The sequence below is a fragment of the Pseudonaja textilis genome, chromosome 1 (genome assembly GCF_049901715.1).
Source record: "Pseudonaja textilis isolate UNSWEBS1 chromosome 1, rPseTex1.2, whole genome shotgun sequence".
In the NCBI taxonomy this organism is placed as follows: Eukaryota; Metazoa; Chordata; class Lepidosauria; order Squamata; family Elapidae; genus Pseudonaja; species Pseudonaja textilis.
Window position 1 is genome coordinate 165,367,185 of NC_141990.1, and position 25,333 is coordinate 165,392,517.

Below are 25,333 nucleotides of genomic sequence, written 5' to 3' on the forward strand. Positions count from 1 at the left end.
TAAGTGTAGATGGGCTGACAAGCATCCAAACATCCAGACCACAGGAGTACTGCAATGGCCATAATTTATGAGACCAGTTTTAAGTACCATTTATTCAGCACCACCATTATTTCGAAAGCTTGCTGAATATTAACTACGGACTATCTATAATATTTTCTGAAATGGCTGTAAAATGAATTTTATGAGATTGCTTTTTAGTGTCTTGTGCAAGTATGCATATCCACATGGAGAGAAGGACTTTTTGTTTCCTTAAAAGGTCTTCAATTACTATTCTGAGTTTTGATGATGGTGTAACTTGTTCATAGTTATCTTGTTAGCATACTAGCACCTACATACTTCTGTTCCACATTGTCTAATATAATGTGTTACATACATTTCAAATCACTTATGGGCTACATTTCATGAAAATGGAGAGAGGAAAGGAAGATCTGAATACTGGAATATTGTATTCAACAACACAGCCTGAGCAAAGTTAGTAAATGAAACACCTAAGTATTCTGACTCCTTGTGGCAATAAGAATAAATAGCAGTGACATAATGAACTAAAGACATCTTACAGAAAAATGACCTACTCTGCACAAAAATATATATGCTCCATCTCAATTTCAAGGGTCTGTTGAATTCACCTTGATATCACATGGTCAAGATCACAGTGTGAATTTATAGTTACTATATAATTTACAAGGGACTTTGTAGTATATACTGTTTTATTATCTACTTACGAAGTTCAACATGTGGATTTCCAAGCTGCTTCTTTTGTGCATCACTTCCCTCTATTTCATCTGAAAAAAATATGAACAAGAAAAGTCGACTAAGTACGCAATCTTTTAGGGCCATTTTTCTTAACCCGATACCTTGACTTGGTTTGTAATTCTGGAAATTTAGTTTAACACATCTAAAAGGCAGCAATTTGGAGAAAGATGCTTTACATTCTCAGAAAAATGATCCCAGGTTTCCTTACTCCTGAACAGAGTGCTTTATCTAGTCTGACAGATAGGTAACTATGCAGTGGTGGGATTCAATTTTTTTACTACCGGTTCTGTGGGCGTGGCTATATTCACTTTTTCCAGCCCTCTGAATAGTCCTTGTATAGGGAAATAAAACTCAGCCAGTCCTTGACTCACGACCACAACTGAGCCCAAAATTTCTGTTGCTTAAGTGAGACGTTTGTTCAAAGTGAGTTTTACCCCCATTTTACGACCTATCTTGTCACCATGGTGAAGTGAAGCACCACAGTTGTGAAATGAGTGACACGGTTGCTAAGAATGCTGTGATGGTCATAAATGTGAGGACCAGTCGCAAGTACGAAGACCAGTCATAAATCAGTTTTTTCAGCCCTCTGAATAGTCCCTATGTGTAGAGTAGGCGATGAAGTAGGATTGTGTCCAGCCGGATGTTCTGAAACACCCCAAACAACAGCCGAACTTTATTTGGGAAGAGAAAAAATATCTGAATTTCAGCTATTTTAAAATAATCCAGTCTGCTTTTCTTCGCCGGACCAATTTCCACCTGTCAAGTAGACTCTGTCTGAAGGGGTGGGAGAGGCCCAGCTGTCCTGACACCAGGTCAGCCAGTATGGGCTCCAGTTTCCTCCCCTTTCTTTATTTTAACAGAAAAACAAATGGAGCTTTTACGTCATCTAGTCCAACCCCCGCCCAAGCAGGAGATCCTACACCATTTCTGACTGATGACAGTCCAGTCTCTTCTTGAAAGCCTCCAGTGATGAAATTCCCACAACTCCTGAAGGCAACTTCTGTTCCATGGGTTGATTGCTCTCACTGTCAGCATGGGTGTGTGTGTGTGTGTATGTGTGTGTGTGTGTGTGTGTGTGTGTCACACAGTCCCTGGACAGAGCAACTTACCAAAAATTAAGTGAGTGGTAAAGACTGGCAAGCGAAGAAAGAGGGCGAGGAGCGGATATCAGTAATATTCAGTTACTTTTAAGAGTGTCTAACACTATAGTTAGAGTTTAAAAGATGTTATAGAAGAGGAACAAGTTTCACCAGACAAGACAGACTGAGCTGAAAGTGGATTTGAAAATGACAGTCTATAAAAAAGATGTTACACTGCATATATAAAAGAATGGCTGATATTTTCATCGAAAAATAAACACTTAAAATGGAAATACAATTAACAAACCAAGAGAGTTTGTTATTTTGTGCCAATATTGGCACAAAAATCTTTCCTAGCCAAGACGACTTTCTGATTGATTATCTAATGCCTGCCTGTCCTTCTGGATCCAGAACTTCCACAGATTCTTAGCTCTTATTATTCTCCACAATCTTCTGTGGAAACTCCTTGATGGCTGGCTGGAGAATTCTGGGAGTTAAAGTCCATTCAGCTGAGAGACACTGACCCCTTAGCTTCTATCTAGCGTGGTAAATCTTCTGCGATCAGGTGTTCAGTGCCTCTTCTTGTGCTGTTATTATCAGTGCTGCCTTTTACACACACACCACTTTAGGAATAATTATAAAAAATATGATTTCTCACTCATTTCTTTACTAGTAGTAGAAACAAAATAAGCAGCCATAAATGTCACCTAAAGTTGGAACCCAAAGTCAGATGAACACTAAATGTAGACTAATTTTTAACTACATATCTTCCCAGCAAACAGAAAATTTTGAAGCTCCAGCTAAAGAGATTCATTTTAGGATGAGAATCCAGTTTGCATGTTGGAGGTTCCTAAAGGAATGCTGGAAAACTCTGTATTTTAAAGAACATTTGAGGGAGGGGTGTAGAATAACCCTTCTCTGCCTGAGGCTGTAGAGACCTGGCACCAATCAAAACACTGTTTGTGAGGCAATTGATCAACACTGACATGGTAAGCCACTAGCATATGAAAATAAAAGCAAACTCCACTCCCTTCTAGTACTGATGATATTACCTAGTTTGGTAATGAAACATCTGCAAGAAAACCATCAAGCTCAGAGAGCACCAAGGACCCCACAATTCAACCCTTAGCTACAAATATTCTCTTCTATCGATAAATACTTTTTGGTTAGAGGGACTCAGAGCCTGTGTTATATGAGATGGCTCCCAGTGGACTTCAGTCTTAATTTTGATAAGATTTCTGTAAATAAGGAATATAGAATTATAATGGCTGAGTATTTGATCCTTCATACATCAAAAAAAAAAAATACAAAGCTAAGGGATAAACAAATAAAAACCAGATTTGAAAAAAAGAAAAGGCTCAGGAAAGAAAGAGTGAAAATGTCAGAAAAAGGAAAACTGAAAAAGAATGACTTCCAATTTTCTTTAGTACATATCAAACTCTTATTCTAAGATTAACATTTGTGTACATTATTTTCATACTCCCATATCTAATCATCAAAGCCCAGATCAACTTTTAATTTCAGTTTCTCACAAAAACTCGTTCATATCTCTTTAATACCCATTTGTTAAGGAAACCACAACTGATTTATTTAATTGCACCAAACTCTAAATAAAACAGGAATTGAAAATCCTAAACTGCAGTGTAGACCCATGCTTCTCCACTTTGGCTATTTTAAGGTGCATGGACTTCAATTCTCAGAATTCCCAAGGCAGCATGTAGGTCACCCATCTTAAACTTGCCTAGACTGAAAAATGCTAATCTACAGAGAGGGATTTTTCCATTCCTCTTTTACTGGTTCTTACTTACCGTATATACTCGAGTATAAGTCGACCCGAATATAAGCCGAGGCTCCTAATTTTGCCACAAAAAACTGGGAAAACTTATTGACTCAGTATAAGCCGAGTTTTTCAGCACATTTTTGTGCTGAAAAAAACCTCGGCTTATACTCGAGTCAGATTCCCTCTGAAAAAAAAAATGGTGTGGAGCTCCGGAGCTGGGCAGCCGCTTCCCTGCTTCCGTGTTTCCTTTGCAACTTGTAAGCATGGGAGTAATCGGAAGCAGAAAAGTTCTTGCATGAGGATGTATTGTTTTTTCTTTATTTAACTGTTTTTTTTTGGGGGGGGGGGAAGTCCCACCGTCATGTGAGAATGCTCAGACACGAAATCTATCTGCCTGAAAATAAGTGGGGGGGGGGATTTTAACAGAGGGAAGACATAAGAAGGCAAAAGCGACGGAAGATCCTTCAGGGGAAACTGAGGGGGAGACTCACCCTTGGTCCAGATGAGCCCCCTTCCACGCCCCTAAGGAAGCAGAGGCAGCCAGCAAGGGCAGGCAAGCCCCGCTTCACAGACTCCATCCGTCCTCGCTCCCACCCACCTACCCAAAGCCACGAAGTCCCCCAATCGCGCAGCCCAGAATCGCCCTCCCTTCAGGGGGCAGCAACGACGCCCGGTGTTTCCTGAAACAAGAAGCTCCGCCGTGCAATGAAAGCGCCCTGGCTCTAGGCTCAGAAAACAACGCGAGCCGAGGTGGCTTGCTTTCCTCAGCCCTAGCTGCTTTCAGTCCGCTCGGGAGGAGGAGGGGAGGAGGAGGTGGTGGCAGCGGCTTGCGTTGTTTTCTGCGATCTCAGAAAACAACGCGAGCCGAGGTGGCTTCATTTCCTCAGCCCTAGCTGCTTTCAGTCCGCTCGGGAGGAGGAGGGGGAGGAGGAGGTGGTGGCAGCGGCTCGGGTTGTTTTCTGAGATCACAGAAAACAACACGGGCCGAGGTGGCTTCGTTTCCTCAGCCCTAGTTGCTTTCAGTCCGCTCGGGAGGAGGAGGGGAGGAGGAGGTGGTGGCAGCGGCTCGGGTTGTTTTCTGCGATCTCAGAAAACAACGCGAGCCGAGGTGGCTTCGTTTCCTCAGCCCTAGCTGCTTTCAGTCCGCTCGGGAGGAGGAGGGGGAGGAGGAGGTGGTGGCAGCGGCTCAGGTTGTTTTCTGAGATCACAGAAAACAACATGGGCCGAGGTGGCTTCGCTTCCTCAGCCCTAGTTGCTTTCAGTCCGCTCGGGAGGAGGAGGGGAGGAGGAGGTGGTGGCAGCGGTTCACGTTGTTGTGGATGTTGTTGAGGATGTTGTGCTGAGGAAATGAAGCCACCTCGGCTCACGTTGTTTTCTGAGATCGCAAGCCGCTGCCACGACCTCCTCCTCCCCCTCTTCCTCCCGAGCGGACTGAAAGCAGCTAGGGCTGAGGAAACGAAGCCACCTCGGCTCGCGTTGTTTTCTGAGCCTAGAGCCAGGGCGCTTTCATTGCACGGCGGAGCTTCTTGTTTCAGGAAACACCGGGCGTCGTTGCTGCCCCCTGAGGGGAGGGCAATTCTGGGCTGCGCGATTGGGGGACTTCGTGGCTTTGGGTGGGTGGGTGGGAGCGAGGACGGACAGAGTCCGCGAAGCGGGGCTTGCCTGCCCTTGCTGGCTGCCTCTGCTTCCTTAGGGGCGGGGAAGGGGGCTCATCTGGACCAAGGGTGAGTCTCCCCCTCGGTTTCCCCTGAAGGATCTTCTGTCACTTTTGCCTTCTCCCTATGTCTTCCCTCTGTTAAAATCCCCCCCACACACACACACTTATTTTCAGGCGGATAGATTTCATGTCTGAGCATTCTCACATGACGGTGGGACTTCCCCCAAAAAAAACAGTTAAATAAAGAAAAACAATACATCCTCATGCAAGAACTTTTCTGCTTCCGATTACCCCCATGCTTACAAGTTGCAAAGGAAACACGGAAGCAGGGAAGCGGCTGCCCAGCTCCGGAGCTCCACACCATTTTTTTTTTTCAGAGGGAATCTGACTCGAGTATAAGCCGAGGGGTTTTTTTTCAGCACAAAAAATGTGCTGAAAAACTTGGCTTATACTCGAGTATATACGGTACTTATAACCAATCACAATACAAAATCCTCACTTCCACCCCATTCCAGAGCAACCACCATTCCCTCACTAACCTGCTTTTCAGCTCCTGTGTGCAGGGCAACAAAAGAAGACCATGTGACTACCAGTTTTAAAAAAGTTCAATCAGACTTCCAACTTCTGAGGGTGAAAAAGATCTCCCGAAGTTGTAAGCTCTGACTGAAATGACTGATTAGTCTCGCAGCTGATGGGGCTGCTGTTCCATTGCCACCTCCCGGCTCACAGTCATGCAGCCTAGTAGGTCTCCCTGCAGTCCCCTGGGAGCAAGAACAAGATGAGGAGTGACTGAGCTGGGTGGGAGGGGAGGGGCCAGCTAGAATTTTTACTACCAGTTTGCACAAACTGGGCCGTCCTGCCTGAATCCCACCACTGTAACAATTTCTGAACTATTACATTTTTCAGGAGTTGCTAGGTTGGCCAATATTAACAACATGAAGGAAACTGGATCAGTGCTATAACCTACCATTCATTAACTTTATTTCCTCCAATCCCAAAAGACATTTATTAAATGTAGCAATTAATAAATAAAACACAAAGCCCTAGCAAATTATAATCAATTTTGTAGGCCTTCTGTTATTAAATGAAACTAACATGAAGCAAAAAAAATACTAGAATCTAAAATTATTCTCATTTTATGTGAATTAATCTGCCTAATTTTTCAACTCCACCTTTTTGTGTTTTAAAGCATAAAATATGAGTCAAATCCTGACATTTCTGATTCAAATGATGTACTTTTTGCCCACATAAATTCAGTCATTCTGAACATTTGTAAATCATAGGAAATAGTTTTTAAGGGGCAAGAACTGAAGAGTTTTTAAAGCAACTTCAATTTCTCTTTCTTTCTCATTTGGATCTGACACAGCTTCACTAGAGGTGCCAGATCTTCTGCCAGTTTGCTAAATTATTTTCCTTCTGAAAAGGAGAGCAATTTTTCTTCTCCCTCCCTTCTTGTTTTCAGTGACAAACAATGCAAATCAATAATTCAGACTGAAATGGACAGGAAAAAATCAGAAAGGCAATCCAAATTGAAAAAGATTGCCACTTGTCTTGAAAAAGATCTGAAGCTTTTGCTTTTGGACGTCAATGTGGTCCTGTTTATCCCAACCATGTATTTTCCTCTTCCTCCCCCGCCAATTAACTTTTGCTACTATTCATATCATTTTTCAGAAGATGGAAACTTTTGTGCATTTCATTAATCTAGGAATACTGGGCGGGGAAGAGGAAAGCAAGAATGACATTTCTATATTTTGTACCTTGGTTTTCTGCTCCTTGGTTTTCTGCCCCCTCTTTTCCTGTCTGCCCAACCTGATAGTAGGCACTGTCAGCTCCACGCAAGGTCTCCTTTTTCTGAGACGACAGATCTGGACTTTTCCCTCCTGTGCCACGGAAGAAGGACAGAACTCCATATGGCTTCTTTGCTAAAGACATGAACACAAGAAAACATTTTGGGGAGGCTCATTCATTATCTACTCTGCCATCAAGCCAAGTGATTCCAGCCAAGTGATTAACAGTTGCTCCGTGTCATTTCATAGCAGCTTGGAGAAATTCTATGGAAGTGTTAGGCAAGAACACTATTTTTTAAAAGTTCAGGATTAAATTTTACCAAACACCAGTGACAAAAGATCATCTATTATCTCACATTAATAAACAACATGTAACCTCTGGTTTAATCACAAAATATCTCATTATCCTGGTTTCCATCTTATTTGAATCAAGAAACCATCCTTCTGATAGGCGAGGAGCCTGGCTTGTTCCTGGTACAGTGCAGATTAAATGATCAGATATGACTCAAATGTATTCATTCAAAAAGAGAAATAAAAAGGAAGCATACATATATTGTTCAAACTTTGACTCATTAAACTGCATTAGGACTGCACAGATCTTTATCACCATTGAGCAGTGGATTTGATCCATAGATCCTGCCTTTGAACTGGACTACTTAAACTTACACTTGATTTGCTACTGTAAACAAATAAATACTCTCCATTTAGGGAAGAAATTCTCCCTAATGCAGGCTTCTCCCAGATAGGCAGAAATATGAAAAGCAAGTCCCATAAAAGAAAGAGGAAAACACCAACTCTGATTTTGCTTGGCAAAATGGCAACAAAGGAATGATATGATTGCACCCTTTGAATACTTACAGGCCATCATTGAGAAGAAGGGTAATATTGGATCAAAGGGCTTCATATACAGCCAAAATTTACTAATAGTAAGAATAACAAAATCATTTATGTGGAAGGGTAGTCCCTTGTTGCAGGACTTCATGCAGAAACTGGAAAATTATCTGTTTGAATTGGTCTACTGTTGTTCCTTAATAATGATTTTGTTAAGATACAAATTTCTGACTATTCCTATGAGATAGCACATAGTACATTGAAATTCTTTCTATACATTATTGTCTAACATATATTTGTGGGAAGTTATAGGAAGACAGACTCCAAATGAACATCAGGAAAACTTCCTAGCAATAAAAGCAGTTTGAGATATGAAACTAATTATCAAGAAAGACGGTTGGTTTCCTTGACTGGATGGGTTCGAGGGGAGGATAGGATAGGGAAGGATCTGCAGGAGATCCTTTAATTTTGATTCCTGAACTGAGCCAGTAGATAACAGTTTTTCTAAGAATGCATTAAAATACTAGTAGCATATATTTAAAGCAAAAGTGGATTAATTATAGCAGGGGGCAGTATTTAGTCAACCTTGACTGATCTAAAAAAGCTAAGCAAAACTGGATCTGATGAATACTTATATAGAAGATCATCAGACAACCAACAGTGTAGATTAGACCAGGAAGTTGGAAAACCACCTAAAAGAAGGCAACAGCAAAGATATTTTTGCAAAAAAAAAAGAAAGATGCCAAGTTCAATTCAAAGGCCTCATTTCTATGTGATGAATTGTAGTTTTAGCACAAACTCTGAGATTAATGAATGAATAGGTCTCATTGATTTTATTAAATGATCTTATTAAATTTATTGAAACAATATTTCCATTAGATTTGTTATGGGGTTAGAACAGAACTTTAGATAAATCTGAGCAACGATATACTGAAGTTTTTAGGATCTAATTTGAACAAGTTGTTTTTGGAGTCCTGCAGTAAGACAGATAAATGGATCTGAAATTTCTTACGCTGTTCAGCTTCAGTTGTTTGGCTTGCCTGCCCCACATTCGTTTCAGGTAGTCGAACTGGGCTGTTGGTCTTCACTCTGCTCTCAGCCACACTGGAAATCAAAAATAGTTTTTTGGCTACAATTTACTTAAAACCACCTGATGCAAATGTGATTGAATCAAATACAGAAGCCTAAATTTTACGGAAGTACCATCCTACATATATATGGGTCATATTTAATTTAGTGGACATAAAAACAACTCTGCTGGATTAGAATATGATTCTCTAAAAGCTAGTATACTTTTTCCAATATATGCCTTCTAAAACCCACAAAAAGAGAAAATTTGCTCCCAAAGAGGTTGCCTTTGAGAATGAATGCTATTAGAATGCTGCTTCTGAAATTCAGGTTTCATTTGGTTAATAAAGAGCTGTCAACAAATCCACAGACAGGCTTCCAGGAATTTGCTATAGTGACACTAGTCTGAACCTGTCATACCTAAAAGATGAAAGTGACAAACAAGCAGAGTGAGCAAAAGTCAGGAAGCTTGTTTAAGGAATCAACTTGTTAAGGAAAACAAAGGAAAGCATGTCACAAAAACCAGACCATATGCTAAGGCCTATCAAAGGAAGGTGGGCCTTAGCACATGAAATCCCTGCCCAAATCTTATCAGCGGCTACTGGACCTGTAAATCAGTATGGCAAGAGAAGGTACCTGTCTTATGGATCAATAAAGCAAGGACTTTGGGGGATGAAAGAGATCCTGAAGCCCACCCACTCTTTGAGTCATCTTTAGACTCAAACATGGCAGTTTCTGTCCTCTAATACCTGGAAGCCTAGTTGAGAACGTAGATTAAGTGTGAGTATATCTGTGGATGGGTGGGAAAGAGCAAATGTACATTATACATAAAATGTACATAAACATTGCTGTTAGTTAACGTTCACTGGATCTCTATGTGTTCCAAAAAACTGGTTATGTCTTAATGTTTGGTAGAAAGTGATTTGAGCGTGGCTATTGACCAGGGCTGTTAGCAAGTTGAGCGAGTGATTATAGGTTGAACGCACTGGTATGTGTAACAATCCAAAGCTTCATACAGTAAATCTCCTGGAAAATCCCAGAAGCTAAAGCTATATTGAACATATAAACAGAATGCTGGATTATGCAAATAGCACAATTTTATATAATACAATATCAAGAGAAAATGTTAGTAAGAATCTAGATCAGCCTTTTTTAACCTCATGCCTTTCCAGATATGCTGGAATTCTGCTCCCAGAATTTCCAGCCAAATTCAAAGGATGGCTGGATGTTCTGCAATTTAGAGTGCTCTTGAAATCCATAAAAGTGCTCTTCAAAGTCTGCATATTTCAGGTATATGTTGCCAAAAGAAACTCAATGGATCAAGTAGAACACACTGTTGTTGATTTGAAAGAACAACCAAAAAGACCCTCTGCCGGCAATTATCAAAGCTACAGGAGGATCTGAATTATTCTTATTGAGTCCTAATTGAGCGTACAACTAAAAGAGAGAAATGAGTTTGTTACCTGTTTGACTGAAATCCTTCGTCAACACTGCTCTTCAAACATAATTTTGATAATTCATCTAAGGCATTTTTGTATTCCTTGCAACTGAAAATAAACAAGAGGTTTTATTCAAATGGCTTGATTCTATAGTTTAAAGTATGAGTGGGCACCATGCAAACAAATAGTTAAAGTATTATTGGGAAAATAAACTTGTTTCTTGGTTGAATTAGACTTAGTACAACTTCAGGAGGTAATACTCCGGCATCGGAGAACATGCAGAGGGAATTTTGACACAGCCATGTTTTTATAATGTAAATACTCAAGCAATTATTCTGCTTACACCTATTAGTGTCTTCTCTTCTCTGGATCGGCTGAAAGAGGATGACAGAAAGGGCATCAAGTTGGTCAATTTGAGGGGAGGGCAGGGAGAATAAGTACTTTAGTCTTCCCAATGATTGTAGACCAGAGATAACAAAGCGACCTGTCTGATCATTCCAAAAGATCTAGAGGATGGTGCAAAAGCACCTTGCCTTCAGTAGAATACAGCAGAATTCAAGGAGCTGTGACAAAGCCTGAGTTCCCAATTGTAGAAAACCGCCTCTGTGACAGCTTCAGAAAAATGCTTAATTTCCAAAGTCGTCAGGAATTGTGGGTATACTAGACTGTAACATCAGTCTAGGATCAGTGCTGATGTGCAGATGAGACAAGAACATTTTGCCCTGCCTACTTTCATGTAGATAAACAGAAATGGCTTATGAAAACTTTAGAAGATACGTGTTCAAATATAAAGATGTACATGATCAATACGAAATGTTCATATCCACCTATTTCTAAAAGAACATTTGAAGCCCAATTTAAATATATGATTTAAAAACTGCAGACACACAGGGTCTTTCTCTGGAGAAATGGTTGCCATATTTCTCCTAGTATAATAATTAAGAGAGGCTTAACAAAAGTCAAGCCAACTCAAGGCATGGAGTTTATTAAGAAATGTGCATGAATAAATTCTCCATTTCCAATTTTATCAGCCTTTTAACAAATGAAATATTATTTAAGGAAATGACCCAATCAAATAATATTAATCTAATCTGGCAGCTATACTATGCAGCACTTAAACTGACCCACCAAAAGGAAACAGATCATCTGGGGCACTAAGAAAGTTAGTAGAGCTCGTGTTATAAAGCACTGAAGGATAACAACAAATAGATCCAAGAAGCAGCAGATCCTATTTCCAGGCTATGTAAGGTTTTTATTTATTTATTATGCCTTGTTCTTCAGACAAACTATCTCAAGGTCCAATAGAAATGAAATAAAATGTTCAATTGGAACATACAATATCTGTATGCTAATGAACATAGTAAGTCCTTGCCTCACTGAGGACAGTCAAATGCTTTATCCTTTATTCCCTAAAACCAAACTTAACTAAGATTTCCATAAAGCATATTATATTAACATGTACAAAACCAGTCAGCTCTAAGAAAATAGTTAAGGTTGAATGAAAGATGACCAGCCTTGATGAAATGGCAAAGGAAAGAGCTGTGTGAACTTCAGTGGCCAAATTGCCCCCCCCCCAGTCAGAAATACTTTGGTGGAGTCTAGAAGGGTGCTCTTGGTAAAGCTTTCAAAGGAGGTTGGACAGGGTAAAAGCAGCAGTCAATTAAACAAGGATGAATCAAATTATTTAGCTCTGTGCTTTAAAAACTCCAAAGCAAGTAAAGAATTTGTTTTTTTGAATATAGAAAAAGAAATCTATTGAGCTTCTACTCCCATAATCCCCAGCAGGCAACCACTGGGTTGAAAAAGATTTCTTGGATCAAAACAGGAAACCAACTTACCTGAGAGCAAAGGCGATGATGGAGCTTGGTTCCTTTTCACAGACAGCAATAGGAACCCGTTCGTGCTCATACATTAAGTAATGCTTGTCAGGCTCACTACATTAAGAACACAAAAATCACAGCATATTGTTTGTTTACAACAAGCAAGTCTATGTCACAGATTTCTCAGATGCAAGAAAACATTGAATGTAAAAGAATTCCTCCCCCAAAAAACCAGAAAATTAAGCAGAAGAACCTCATTGGCCTCTTTCACTATATTCTTAAAAGTAAATTATTGGAAGAAGAAGAAATACAGAGCTCCTTCCAAGTGAATACAGCAATAAAGCCAATTGGGGTGGCCTTTATGATTTTTTGTTTTGTTTTATCCAAGTATAAAATATAAAGGAAAATAGAAATAGGAAATTAGGGGAAGGAGAAAAAAAGGGGGGAAGAAAATATGAGATACAAGGGAGGGAGCGTTGACTTTAGACTCTTTTTAGCACAGTAGAAGGTAACATTACAGTCTCAATTTTTTTATATTTACACATATATACTGGCCATTTCTATAACAACAAATCTATCTAATTGGCAAAACCAAAGTCAAAGTTTCATTTTTTTTTCATCATATCCACAAAATCCAAAAGTGATTTCCAAACAAAAAACATAATTAAATATATTCCCCTCTTCAAATTTAACCATTTCTGCTTTTTCTTCCTCGCTGTGGAAATAATATATTTTTGTTTGCACTTAATAATCTTCATAAACCATCACCATTTATAACAACAAAATTCACTGTATTCATTCTTTATTCTTTAACCTTAAAGGGAAAATACTATTTTTCCATCCATTTTAAAACACCATACTTTTCTTTAAAAATATTTCTAAGATCAAAAAAGTTTTAATACATTTTTTTAAACTTCCTCTTAACATACATACTTAAAAGTTCACTATTAGTCAGACCAATAAAATTCCAACTACAATTAACACATGAAATAACTTTTAATTTAGCTATGACATTAGCTATAATATTTGGATTAGGATAAAATTGTTCTTTTTTTTACTTCCTGATGCTAATGTTTCACTGAAAGGACAATTCCAAACTAGGATAAAAATCCAAAAAAGAAAATCACACACTCACACACACCACAACACAGCCAGTTAACACCAGTTTTTCTTCTTAAACTAATATTAAGGTCCCCGTGGGACTAATAAATAATTAATTCTACATTAACTATTACTCCACAGAAATATATTACACCTTATACAAGCCAATGAATTAAATATTACTGTCTTTTCACATGACAACAGGCTTTGCAACCAAGGAGCAATATGAACAAAACAATCACACAAAAAAAACCTTGTACAGAAATTATCTTCCTTCTAAAATTGATTTTACTTACAAGGGGGATGGAATTGGATTGTAGCTATTTCCAGGTAACAGATTTGCTAGAATAGCTTTCATGGTGGATTTTTCTTTCACCTGACTATCCATAGACCCCAGCAAATGCCCATCAAATACATCTGGAAAAAAAAAGGAAGGTACAACTTTTAATATTACTAGAGTTCCAAGTTTTCTTTAAAATGCTGATTCTTAGGGTGCTACAGAGATAATTTGTTGTCTCAAATTGATAACTTCAATAATTTTGAAATATACTGCTGCTTCTGGAAAATGGTCAATAAGGCTATGAACCTTTATCAATCTAGAATCCAATAACAACAACAACAACTAGTTGTTGTTCTGTAGTTCTGAGAAAAACAAGGCCAGATTTCTAGAATATGATCATTGCAAAAGGACAATCTGTGAAATCTGTCTCTCTTTCTGTATTCAGAACCTTACAAATGTTAACCAATTCTATAATGGGCAACACAAATTGAAGATACCAGTTGGAGAATTCTGCTCCATCTGGTGTAATCAGAAATTTCTAGTCCCAAATGAAAAGATAATGAAAGTTAGTCTGGTGTAGTAGTTAAGATGCTGGACTGGAAACCAGGAGGCTCAGAGTTCTCATCCTCCTTTAGGCCCAAAAGCTAGGTGGGTGAATTTGGACCAGTCATTGTCTCTCAGCCAGCCCACATCACAGAATAGTGGTGGTAGTTGTCATAGAAAAAATAAGACAGGAACACTAATTACACTGCACGGGAGCAAAGTTCTGAAGAGCTCTTGATTTCTTCATATTCTCTTCATTTTAATTATAAGTCTGAATCTGAGGAGGAAGACAAACAGCTGACAGGGAGTGGGAGTGGCTCCATTGGCTGTGGAGGAAGCTGGGGAAGGGCAAAGTCCAGCTGGGCAGAGCAGGGGGGAAATAGAACAAGGGAGAGGGAGTTCAGAGGAAGACCCAGACCCACCCCCTCTTCATCCTAGGGCATGCAGGGAGGAATGGAGAAGAGAGTAACGTGGGTTGCATGGCTTACGGGGGAGGAAAGGGCCCTGATTCCCTTCATTAGACACACCTGGGAATGAGAGTTTAAAAGAAATGCATGCTGAGTGCAGCAGCTGCTGGGAGCAAACATGAGTTTATCTTGGGTTATCTGTGTTTCTGGTGTCATCCCAACCATTGAGTTATTGCCGTGCCTTCACATCTGGAATTCTTTGCTCCTGCCCGGCTGAACCTCATTTTGCCTTGACTGGACTTATAGTTACAGTTTTTGTTGACCACATTTTGGACTTGATCCTCTGAAGCCAAAGGCTGTTCCTGGGAGTGTTTTTCTCTAGCCAGAAGGTAACCAGGACATTGGGGGCAAAGTTGGAGCTAATAAAGGGACTCCTACTGATTATCTGACTGTGTTGCCTTTGTGCCACACCCCAGGTTATCACATAGTTCAAAAAGAAACCTTTTGCTGTAATAGTGCGTGATCCACACTGTATTATTATAGCCTTCAAGGTCCATGTACAGGTAAAACTTGAAAAATTAGAATATTGTGCAAAAGTTCATTTATTTTAGTAATGCAACTTAAAAGGTGAAACTAATATATGAGATAGACCCATTACATGCAAAGCAAGATAGTTCAAGCCGTGATTTGTCATCATTGAGATAATTATGGCTTACAGCTCATGAAAACCCCAAATCTACAATCTCAGAAAATTAGAATGTTGTGAAAAGGTTCAATATACTAGGCTCAAAGTGTCCCACTCTAATCAGCTAATTAAGCCATAACACCTGCAAAGGGTTCCTGAAGCACAATCATGGGAAAGACCGCTGACCTGACAGTTGTGCAGAAAACCATCATTGACACCCTCCATAAGGAGGGAAAGCCTCAAAAGGTAATTGCAAAAGAAGTTGGATGTTCCCAAAATGCTGTATCAAAGCACATAAATAGAAAGTTATGTGGAAGGGAAAAGTGTGGAAGAAAAAGGTGCACAAGCAGCGGGGATGACCGCAGCCTGGAGAGGATTGTCAGGAAAAGGCCATTCAAAAGTGTTGGGGACTTTCACAAGGAGTGGACTGAGGCTGGAGTCAGTGCATCAAGAGCCACCACACACACAGATGGATCCTGGACATGGGGTTCAAATGTCGTATTCCTCTTGTCAAGCCACTCCTGAACAACAAACAATGTCAGAAGTGTCTCACCTGGGCTAAAGATAAACAGACCTGGTCTGTTGCTCAGTGGTCCAAAGTCCTCTTTTCTGATGAGAGCAACTTTTGCATCTCATTTGGAAACCAAGGACCCAGAGTCTGGAGGAAGAATGGAGAGGCACACACTGCAAGATGCTTGAAGTCCAGCGTGAAGTTTCCACAGTCTGTGTTGATTTGGGGAGTCATGTCATCTGCTGATGTTGGTCCACTGTGCTTCATTAAGTCCAGGGTCAATGCAGCCGTCTACCAGGAGATTTTGGACCACTTCATGGTTCCTTCCGCAGACGAGCTTTATGGGGATGCTGACTTCATTTTCCAGCAGAACTTGGCACCTGCCCACACTACCAAAAGCACCAAAACCTGGTTCTATGACCGTGGGATTACTGTGCTTGATTGGCCATCAAACTCGCCTGACCTGAACCCCATAGAGAATCTATGGAGCATTGCCAAGAGAAAGATGAGAGACATGAGACCGCACAATGAAGAAGAGCTGAAGGCTGCTAATGAAGTATCCTGGTCTTCCACAACACCTCAGCAGTGCCACAGGCTGATAGCTTCCATGCCATGCTGCATTGAGGCAGTAATTGCTGCAAAAGGGGCCCAAACCAAGTACTGAGTACATATGCATGCTTATACTTTTCAGAGGTCCGATATTGCTCTATGTACCATCCTTGTTTTATTGATTGCATGTAATATTCGAATTTTCTGAGATTGTAGATTTGGGGTTTTCATGAGCTGTAAGCCATCATCATCGCAATTATGATACATCACAGCTTGAACTATCTTGCTTGGCATGTAATGAGTTTATCTCATATATTAGTTTCACCTTTTAACTTGTATTACTGAAATAAATGAACTTTTGCACAATATTCTAATTTTTTGAGTTTTACCTGTACTTCCAAAAGCAACCCTGTATTTCTATATTCTTTAGAGCAAATGAAGGGACTAAGACAAGGGAAGAGAAACTTTCACAAGATTATCTAATAAGTTCAGCAGAAAAATTAATGTGAATTTTTTTTTGAGCCAAATGACCTCATATGTATTTTGAGCAATAAACAAACATGGAATTTCTTATAATGTCATTCTAGTCAGATAGTTTTGAAAGTAGCAAGTATAATAAGATGTAAACTAAACCAGACATCCAAGGTAGCCTAGACTTTCATAGAAGCAGGAGTGAAGAGAGAAAGACCCCACTGATACCTTCTGAGCTGCCAGCTGCATCTGGATCAGAGACAACATTGGCAAAGGTGGACCCTCCTGTTAACTGGTCAGATACAACCTCTGGAGGAGTAGGAAGCTGGAGTAGAGAAGAACTGGTGGAGCTTTGGCTGGACAGAGTAGTCAAGAAACGATCTTCTATGGAAGAAAAATACAGACATTGGAGCATTCTTAGAATGCCTTTGAAATAAGGTATGTGGGCTTTAAGAAACCACCAAAAAGGGTTTTAGTACAGATTGAAATAAGATAAATGGATACTAGGACAAGCACTCATTAGCATTTATACTCTTTGAAAACCATGCCAGGTGTTTTTTCTAATTTTTCAAATATTTCAACATAAATATTAAAATTAGATTTTCTTAAGCTGCAGGTTCCATATAGAAAATGGAAAAGCTGCAAACACACAAGCTAAACATACAATGGCATGTCTTCTTAAATATGCAGCATACCTTTCTCACCATTCTGAAGTGCTGGAGAAACATTACGAGGAGATGCATCCATTGAACTGATCTGTAGAACAAAGAGTTACTTCTTTTATATTGAGAATTTTTCTTCCAAATCAATACCATTTTGCTAAAAAACAAAACCGAACCACTCCTTCTCAATGCACATAAACATGAAAACATGCAATCTCCTGAAAGAAAGAAATGGACAAAACTTTTATTCTTGGTGTTTTTCTAGAACAAATGAAGTATCTCTCATTTTAAGAAATGTAATTGGATATTCATCTCCATTCAATGAAAAAGTACAATAGTTGTCAGAGAAACTGAGGCACTGTAATACTGTGATTTATAATGAGATCTGTAGTTCTTCATCTAAGTCATGTTAATAAATATTCTGCTTAAATGAACAATCTTTACAATAAATATACTGTCACACCTTTACTGAACACATTGAGAAAACATTTACTACCATTCTTAAAAAAATGTAGAACTTCAAATTAAGTAACTGATTATACTTCCTTCAGCAGCAATGACATCATACATTTCCTATATTGGTTGATCAATTCTGCGTATCAACCTGGTAATATTTTAGCCCATTCTTTTTTAAAGAACTGATTCAAATCAATAACATTTTTGAATTGTTATACATGCCTATACTTCAGGTCACGCTGCAATATTTTACTTGGGTTAAGAAGAGGGATCTTAATTCTAGTATTTCAAAACAGAAACTTTTTTTTGCTTCAGCTATTCTATTGCAAATATTTGAAGCTGGCATAGTTATTACATTGGATGACACATGTCTGTTTAAACATCAACTTAGGGACAGATGCTGTAACAATATCCTATAGAATTTCCTAGTAGAGTCTAGAATTCATTATTATCTCAATAAACCAATCAATCCTGAGACTACAAAGCAATCCCAAACCAAGAAATGACACTTAATGCTTAATAGTTTGTAATTTTACTTTTTTCATTAACATTTTACTTTTTTCAAATAAAATTTGACAAAAAATCCATTTTCATATCATCTATCCACAGAACACTGTTTCATTAGCATCTTGATGAACATGGATATCAGACAATAAAAGAAGGGCCTACAAATCATTCACCATTGTTCTGAGTATTTTGCAGTCTCCTGGTGTGTAGAATGCCTTGCCCTGTGATGAATGACTGTTCTGGGAATCAATGAATCAATGGGGTTTCATTTTCTTCATTTGTAACCTGATTGTGCACTGATGGAGGCCAAAGACTTTGGCAATGGTTTCGTAGTCCTTTTCAGACTCATACGTCTGCAAAGATCTCTTCTGATCAGGACATAATTCAACATATCTATGTTATAAAGATAAAACTCTTGACTATGGAAACCCATCTTTTTTTTAAATAGCGAAAGCAGAGGGAGCAGACATGATTGTTATCTCAACAATTAGAATATTTTATTTAACTTATTGCCTTCATTCCCCTAAGATTTCCACATTTGTTTTCTAACAAACATAGTGAGTTTTGGCTTAGTACGTTAATGAAAGTATGAACACTACATTGTTTTATATTATTTATATTGTTTTAACAACAATTTCTATTAATAAGACAGAGATGAAGCTCTGATCACACCATAGATCAGTACTGTAGAATTATAAATAGTTCTAAAGCATTCTCAAACTTTTTCTTACCAAAGTAATCCAAAGTCATGCAACCATCATGCACTCTCTGCTGCAGTTTGGCAATTTATAAAAAGCATTGCAGGTTTTCATAAATTCCTCCTGCATGTAGGAAGAATTCAACAGAACCTAATTTTATTCTAGATTTATTATGCTAATTTATGCACTTAGAAACAGATGCTTTCTAAATTAGCAATTTATTTTTATGTATTTGTCACGCATGTATTAGATAACAAATATAACTAGAAAATTATTATTACGTGAAATGGGTACGAATAAAAGGGAGACATTAGGACAAGGATGGTAGGCACATTGGTGCGCTTATGCATGCCCCTTACAGACCTCTTAAAAATGGGGTACGTTCAACAGTAGGCAGCCCAAGGTGAAAGTTTTGGTGGGTTGGGGGAAGAAACCAGAGTCAGGTAGTGCATTCCAGGCATTGACAACTCTGTTGCTGAAGTTGTATTTTCTGCAATCGAGTTTGGAGAGGTTTACCTTAAGTTTGTATCTATTTTGTGCTCATGTATTGTTTGAAGCTGAAGTAGTCATTGACAGATAGGACACTGTAGCAGATAATTTTGTGTATTATACTTAGGTCAGACCGAAGGCGGCGTAGTTCTAAGTTGTCTAAGCCCAAAATTTCAAGTCTGGTGGTATAAGGTATTCTATTGTGAGTAGGAGAGTGGAGGACTCTTCTCAATACAATACAATAAAATCAATACATAAAATAAAATCAATATAGGGATGCTGTTTCAGGCACTACAATAATGTATGCAAATGCCAATATTTAAATGAACAGTATTTTATTTACTAAGAGTAAACAGTATTTGTACTGCTTACTCCTACTTACAACTGCAATTTTAAATATGTAATCACAATTAACAAAATCCATTACCTTATTCTCTTCACCTTGCCTTAATCTCCCAGGACTCGGTGGCACTGAGGGGCGCTTCCTCCCTTTTTCTTGTTGGAAGAGATCTTGCAGCCTATAACAGATTTCATATTATCATTCTGCTATATCTAGTGTCACAAAAATCATATTAACAAGAAACCAATTTTTCCCTCAGATAAACCATTTAGAGAACAAACCTTAAGAAGACAAACAAGCCTTTTATTTGGAGTTCATTCAAGTCATATTTATTAGATTGTTAATTGAAAACCACACTGAACTGACAATATAGTCCTTCTTTTATATTTTGCAGTCAATGCAGCAGCCTATTCAAAATGTCCCAAATGTCTGATGAATGCATATTTTATTACGCTATCGGTGTATTTTTAATAAAGAAATCCAATGATGACTCATAACCAACTATCTGGAAGAAGAATAACCAGTAGGAAAAAAATAATCCTTAATTTTCCACTTGAGGAAGCACTCCTTCTCTTACCTGTTATTCCATGCTTGCAACATCTCACAGAGACTTTGTTTTTTGGCTATTGAAGATTCAGAAATTGAATGCAGCTGCTGAGGAGTATCAAGTGAAGAAGAAAGCATCCTTGCTTGGATTTTCTCTATCCAGTTTCTAAATTCCACTTCCTCCATCTATCAAAGAAAAACAAGCCCACACTGACTTTTCTCAGATGGTGGTTCATTCCTATCCAGCACTATCTTCCAAGGGGCTGCCAAACATCAATCAAATATTCATAGCTTACTGCTTTAAAGCAAGGGTGTCAAACTGGCAGCCCGCAGACTGGATGCGTCATGCGCAAGCCATGCCCAACCCACTCTGCAAAGGGGAAAAACGTCATGATATGTCATGTGATGGCAACGTGTTGCCGCGAGTTTGACATCCATGAGTTAAAGAATACCTATTTCTGCAGAATCCTTAATAGGAACAAGTTACATTTTCAGCAGCATGGTAACAACTGATGACTTCTACTTACATATGGTACCTCAGTTTCAACTCAGCCCTGTCCACACTACTTTCCAATTACTGAAAACTGGATTGATGTTGGATTCAGAATAATTATCACCTTAGGGGTGTAATGCTTTCTTTAGCTTCATGTATCCTATGCCTTCTGTAATGAACAAGAACTTCAATTCCTATAAACATGCAGTGCATTATACCTCCTTTTGGGCAAAGAGATCTTCCATCTTCTCCTCCCTTGTTTTGCTAAATGTGTCTGTTTTCAAAGAAGTGAGGCGCTCATCAACAGCAATGTACACCTGAGATATCCTGTAACAACAATAGGCATACTCTGAATCCAAACTCGAAACCATTCAGAAGTTGCACTCTTACAAGCTCTCCTTAAGAATTTTATCCAATGTACTGCAAGTTGCACTTTCTCAAAGAAACTAACCTAATGGTCTATATTAGGCCAAGAAACACTTAACAAGTATAATTTTCTTATTATGTATTTGTTCAATGAATGTTCAGAGGGAACACATAAAGTAGCTTAAATCATAAATAATACAAAAGATAATTGTTCAAAAGATTATTACTGTTTGCTAACAATTTCAACTGATTTGAATGTATATGTTAATAGGTATTGCCAGAAAATTCCAAACTGTAACTTGTTCATGCAAAAGGGAGCTCTTCAATTTCTATCCAGAAGCATAGTACAACTAGCAAAACACTAGAAAAGCTCTACAGAAAACACTGTGAATTTCAAGGGGAAAAAATACAATGTTATATTTTAGTTTTGAGACTGTGAGGTGATCATCCCACTGTCTGCTGCATATAGCATTAAGTGCACAATGCAGTTACTTGCTATCCTTCAATATCGGGACAATGAAGGAGTCATAACACAAATTTCAAATGGGACATGGGGTGGGGATGTAAACCTACTTCTGAGAAAAGTCTTTCAGATCTTGAAGCATGGTAATCTTCAGTGGTACTTGACGTTTGATGTAGATCTTAGGATGAGGGACACATACCTCCAATAACCGTATTGCAGAATAACTAGGAAGAGAACAAAACACAAGGTTGAGACTTAAGGCCTGCAAACATCATGCCATGTGAACAGTAAATAGATTTTAATATTAATGAAAGAACTGATCATACTTAATTCAGCATGCTTTTAAGAAATGTCTACATAAAAATAAAGTTATTTAAAACCTGTACAATATAAGCAGTGATGATATTGGACAGAAGGTATCTAAAAAGATATGCTTTGTTTTTAAAAAAGGGGTAATTGAGAGTTTTTACCTGAAAGATGCCACCATCTGATTGTAGGAAAAATACTGGTGGTAGTCATGATGTATGGAGTGGCCACATGGTTCAGCATTGGCTCTTCGGGTGTATTGATAGCCATAAAAGCGGAGTTCAAGGTATTTGGCAAAGGACATAGACCACGAATCATTGGAAAGTGGAACCACAGGTGTTACCTAGAAGAATTACTGTAATTTTATACCCAGGAACTCCTGGCTTGCCCCCAGATCCACTCAAACCAATTTGATTTTGTATTTCAGTAATATTTGAATGTGACAAAGGCAAACAAGCAGTTAATCTTAAATTTATGCTGGCAGCTGCCAAGAAAACATTAGGAGTAATCTATATTCAGATGGGATGGCATTACATAGAAGAAATGAAACTATTGACTTAATCTGTCATATAGAGCAGGGGTCTCCAATTTAGCAACTTTAAGACTTGTGGACTTCAACTCCCAGAATTCCTCAGCCAGCAAAGCTGGCTATCCTCCTCCTATCTTTCTGCAAAGCTGGCTGAGGAATCCTGGGAGTTGAAGTCCACAAGTCTTAAAGTTGCTAAATTGGAGACCCCTGATATAGAGCCTTTTAAAGGGCAAATAACTTAAGCCACGGCAAGCTTTCTCACCCACTTGGTAACTGAACATCTCCTGCTCATAACAACCAAAATTGTTATTCCCCAGAGAGCTCCATTGCATAAGAGCAGCTTTTTCCAAACAGATGCCTTCCAGATAGGTTGGACTTTAAATGAGATTTGGAGGCCAAGCATGTCTGGAGAAGACTATATGGAGGATGCTGCTCTAAAGCATAAAGTTTGCATTAGAAAATTCTTGGACTAAATCTCTCCATTGTTTCACTGCTTATTCCTAGATGGGCTATTCCCCCTCCATCTTAGTCCTTCCCTGTCCTTCCCAGATTACAATCTGGAAATAACTGTTGATAAGAAAGACATAAAGTCTGGATAGTGGACATTGTAGTACCTGGAGACAGCAGAATAGAAGAAAAAGAACTGGAGAAAATCACAACATACAAAGACCTGCAATAGAAGTAGAATGCTTGTGGCAAAAGAAAGCAAAGATAGTACCAATAGTAATAGGTGCCTTGGGTGCAATCCCAAAACAACTGAAGCACCACTTGAACACCATCGGCATTGACAAACTCATCATCAGTCAATTGCAAAAGGCAAAGCTGAGTTTGTCAATGCCGATAGTATTCAAGTAAAGCTACTTGGAACACCTCATATCCTTTAACACCATCTAAGAACATCTGCCTATCCCAGGTCCTTAGAAAGGACACGACAGATGGATAAAAATGCCCCATCCAGTCTAAACATCTAGCTGATTGTGCAACCAACAATAACAATAATGCCTGTTTTAAGAACTAAGGTGACATAATATTATATTTGCACTCAATGAGATCACTGTAGGAAAACAAAGCACTGCTGTTATTATACTCAGATTTCCTAACTTCATTTATTTTCAGGTGGGATTTTTTTACATGAAATTTTATGAAACTAAATGCCTTTCAACATTACTCATAAAATGCTACAAAACAGGAGGCTGGGGCTTTGTTTGATTTTAAAAGAATACATTCTATATATTCTGAATAAACCCAGGTTTATTGTAATTAATTGTCTTGTGCAAATCTAGAAATATCTTTTAGAGAAGAATTAATGCTCTAAAAGTGGCATTGTAGTGCATTTAAAATGGACTTTGTCTCTCTCCACTATCCTCAACTTCTGCCTCTTCTTGTAAATTTGCCAGCATTTGAATTCCAACATGAACTACCTGACCTTACAAAAATACAACTGGGATCTCCTCTTACCTGCTTGCATAGCCTACACCAGGAGTAAGTGAGAATTGTATGCTGATAACCAGGCACTGGAGAGTCCAATTCCTTCAATATGATCTGTACACAGCCTTGTCCATGGACAAAGCGACGGATGTGGTGCACCATTGGTGTTTCACAGAACATATTTGGGCACTGGTAGGAGGGCCTTCAAGCAAAAGAATAATTGTGAGAAATTTAGTTCTTTTAGTCTGATGTTCTATAGCAGGGGTGTCAAAACCGATCGCATCATAGCCCATATAGTGACATATTGGGAAGTTTTTTGCCCTTGCAGAGCCAGGGTGGGCATGGCCTTCATGGGCCATATCTGGCCTGTGGACTGCCAGTTTGACATGCCTGTTCTATAGCAATGGTTCTTAAAACCATCACATCCTTCATTCTCTCATCAGTTCATTCATCAGCTGCTCACAATCTCCATTAGCATATCTTCCTGTTCATTGCTAGTCAGGTGGACAGCACAAAGCCCACTTAAGTCTCGTGGTCAATAAATACTTAATTTTGCATTACAATGTTGAGCCTTTTGAAATGGACAGTTGGGAAGGCATACAAAAATGTAAGTTCTTCACTGAAAAACAAGAACTCCCATGCTTTAAAAGATGAAAAAAATGGGGGGGGGGGGGGTCCTGCATTTTCCAAATATTTATTTAGTAATCCATGATCAGAGAAACTTTGAGAAATCCTGCTCGATTCTATTTTTACTCCTTCTAAAGAAATGAATGGTTAACTTGTATTACCATGGCATGGAACATTCACGTCTCGCGTTATATTTCTTCGTTTTCATTCTATAGGTACTTCTGGATATACAAACACTCATTTAGCAACTGGCTGAAGTTAAAACAGACCCCCGCCCCCAAAACGACTTATGACCCAGATTTGTTCTGATGTCCAGTTCCCCTTTGCAGTTACATGACTGCATTTTGGGCACTCACCAACCTGTCAGCATTTATGGTGGTTTGCAGTATCCTACAGTCCTGTAACAGCAATTTACATTTTTTTCCAGAAACCTGAATTTACCTCCAGTTTCTGGGAAAAAGCAGCTCATGGATTTGCTACATAACTTCTGTATTCGTTCTGTGATCTCCACATTTGCTTTACAATCATGTTCATTCAACAATTGTCACAAAAAGGTCACAAATTTAGGGCCAGTCACATGATGAGTTGCTTATCAACTGCCACGACTTATGGTTGAAATTGCAAGCTCAATCAGGGTCGCAAATCAAGGACTACCTGTACAC

At 38.8% G+C, this 25,333-nt stretch overlaps 1 protein-coding gene across 5 annotated transcripts in view; it reads right to left on the minus strand.

Annotated features, from left to right (window-relative positions):
• Positions 1-25,333, minus strand: part of PIKFYVE (phosphoinositide kinase, FYVE-type zinc finger containing) — a 108,870-nt gene that overhangs the window by 13,492 nt on the left and 70,045 nt on the right. For 4 of the 5 annotated variants that reach the window (XM_087919653.1, XM_026707762.2, XM_087919654.1 and 1 more), the window contains 14 exons: positions 24,075-24,246; positions 22,252-22,430; positions 21,892-22,005; positions 21,171-21,279; positions 20,491-20,645; positions 20,001-20,091; positions 17,457-17,517; positions 16,990-17,145; positions 13,612-13,732; positions 12,233-12,328; positions 10,419-10,502; positions 8,900-8,991; positions 7,027-7,191; positions 723-782 (listed from right to left, as the gene is read on the minus strand). In XM_087919653.1, coding sequence (XP_087775779.1) covers positions 723-782; positions 7,027-7,191; positions 8,900-8,991; positions 10,419-10,502; positions 12,233-12,328; positions 13,612-13,732; positions 16,990-17,145; positions 17,457-17,517; positions 20,001-20,091; positions 20,491-20,645; positions 21,171-21,279; positions 21,892-22,005; positions 22,252-22,430; positions 24,075-24,246 — 1,655 coding nt within the window. The remainder of the gene's footprint in view (positions 1-722; positions 783-7,026; positions 7,192-8,899; positions 8,992-10,418; positions 10,503-12,232; positions 12,329-13,611; positions 13,733-16,989; positions 17,146-17,456; positions 17,518-20,000; positions 20,092-20,490; positions 20,646-21,170; positions 21,280-21,891; positions 22,006-22,251; positions 22,431-24,074; positions 24,247-25,333) is intronic. The other variant, XM_087919652.1, reaches the window with a different exon arrangement.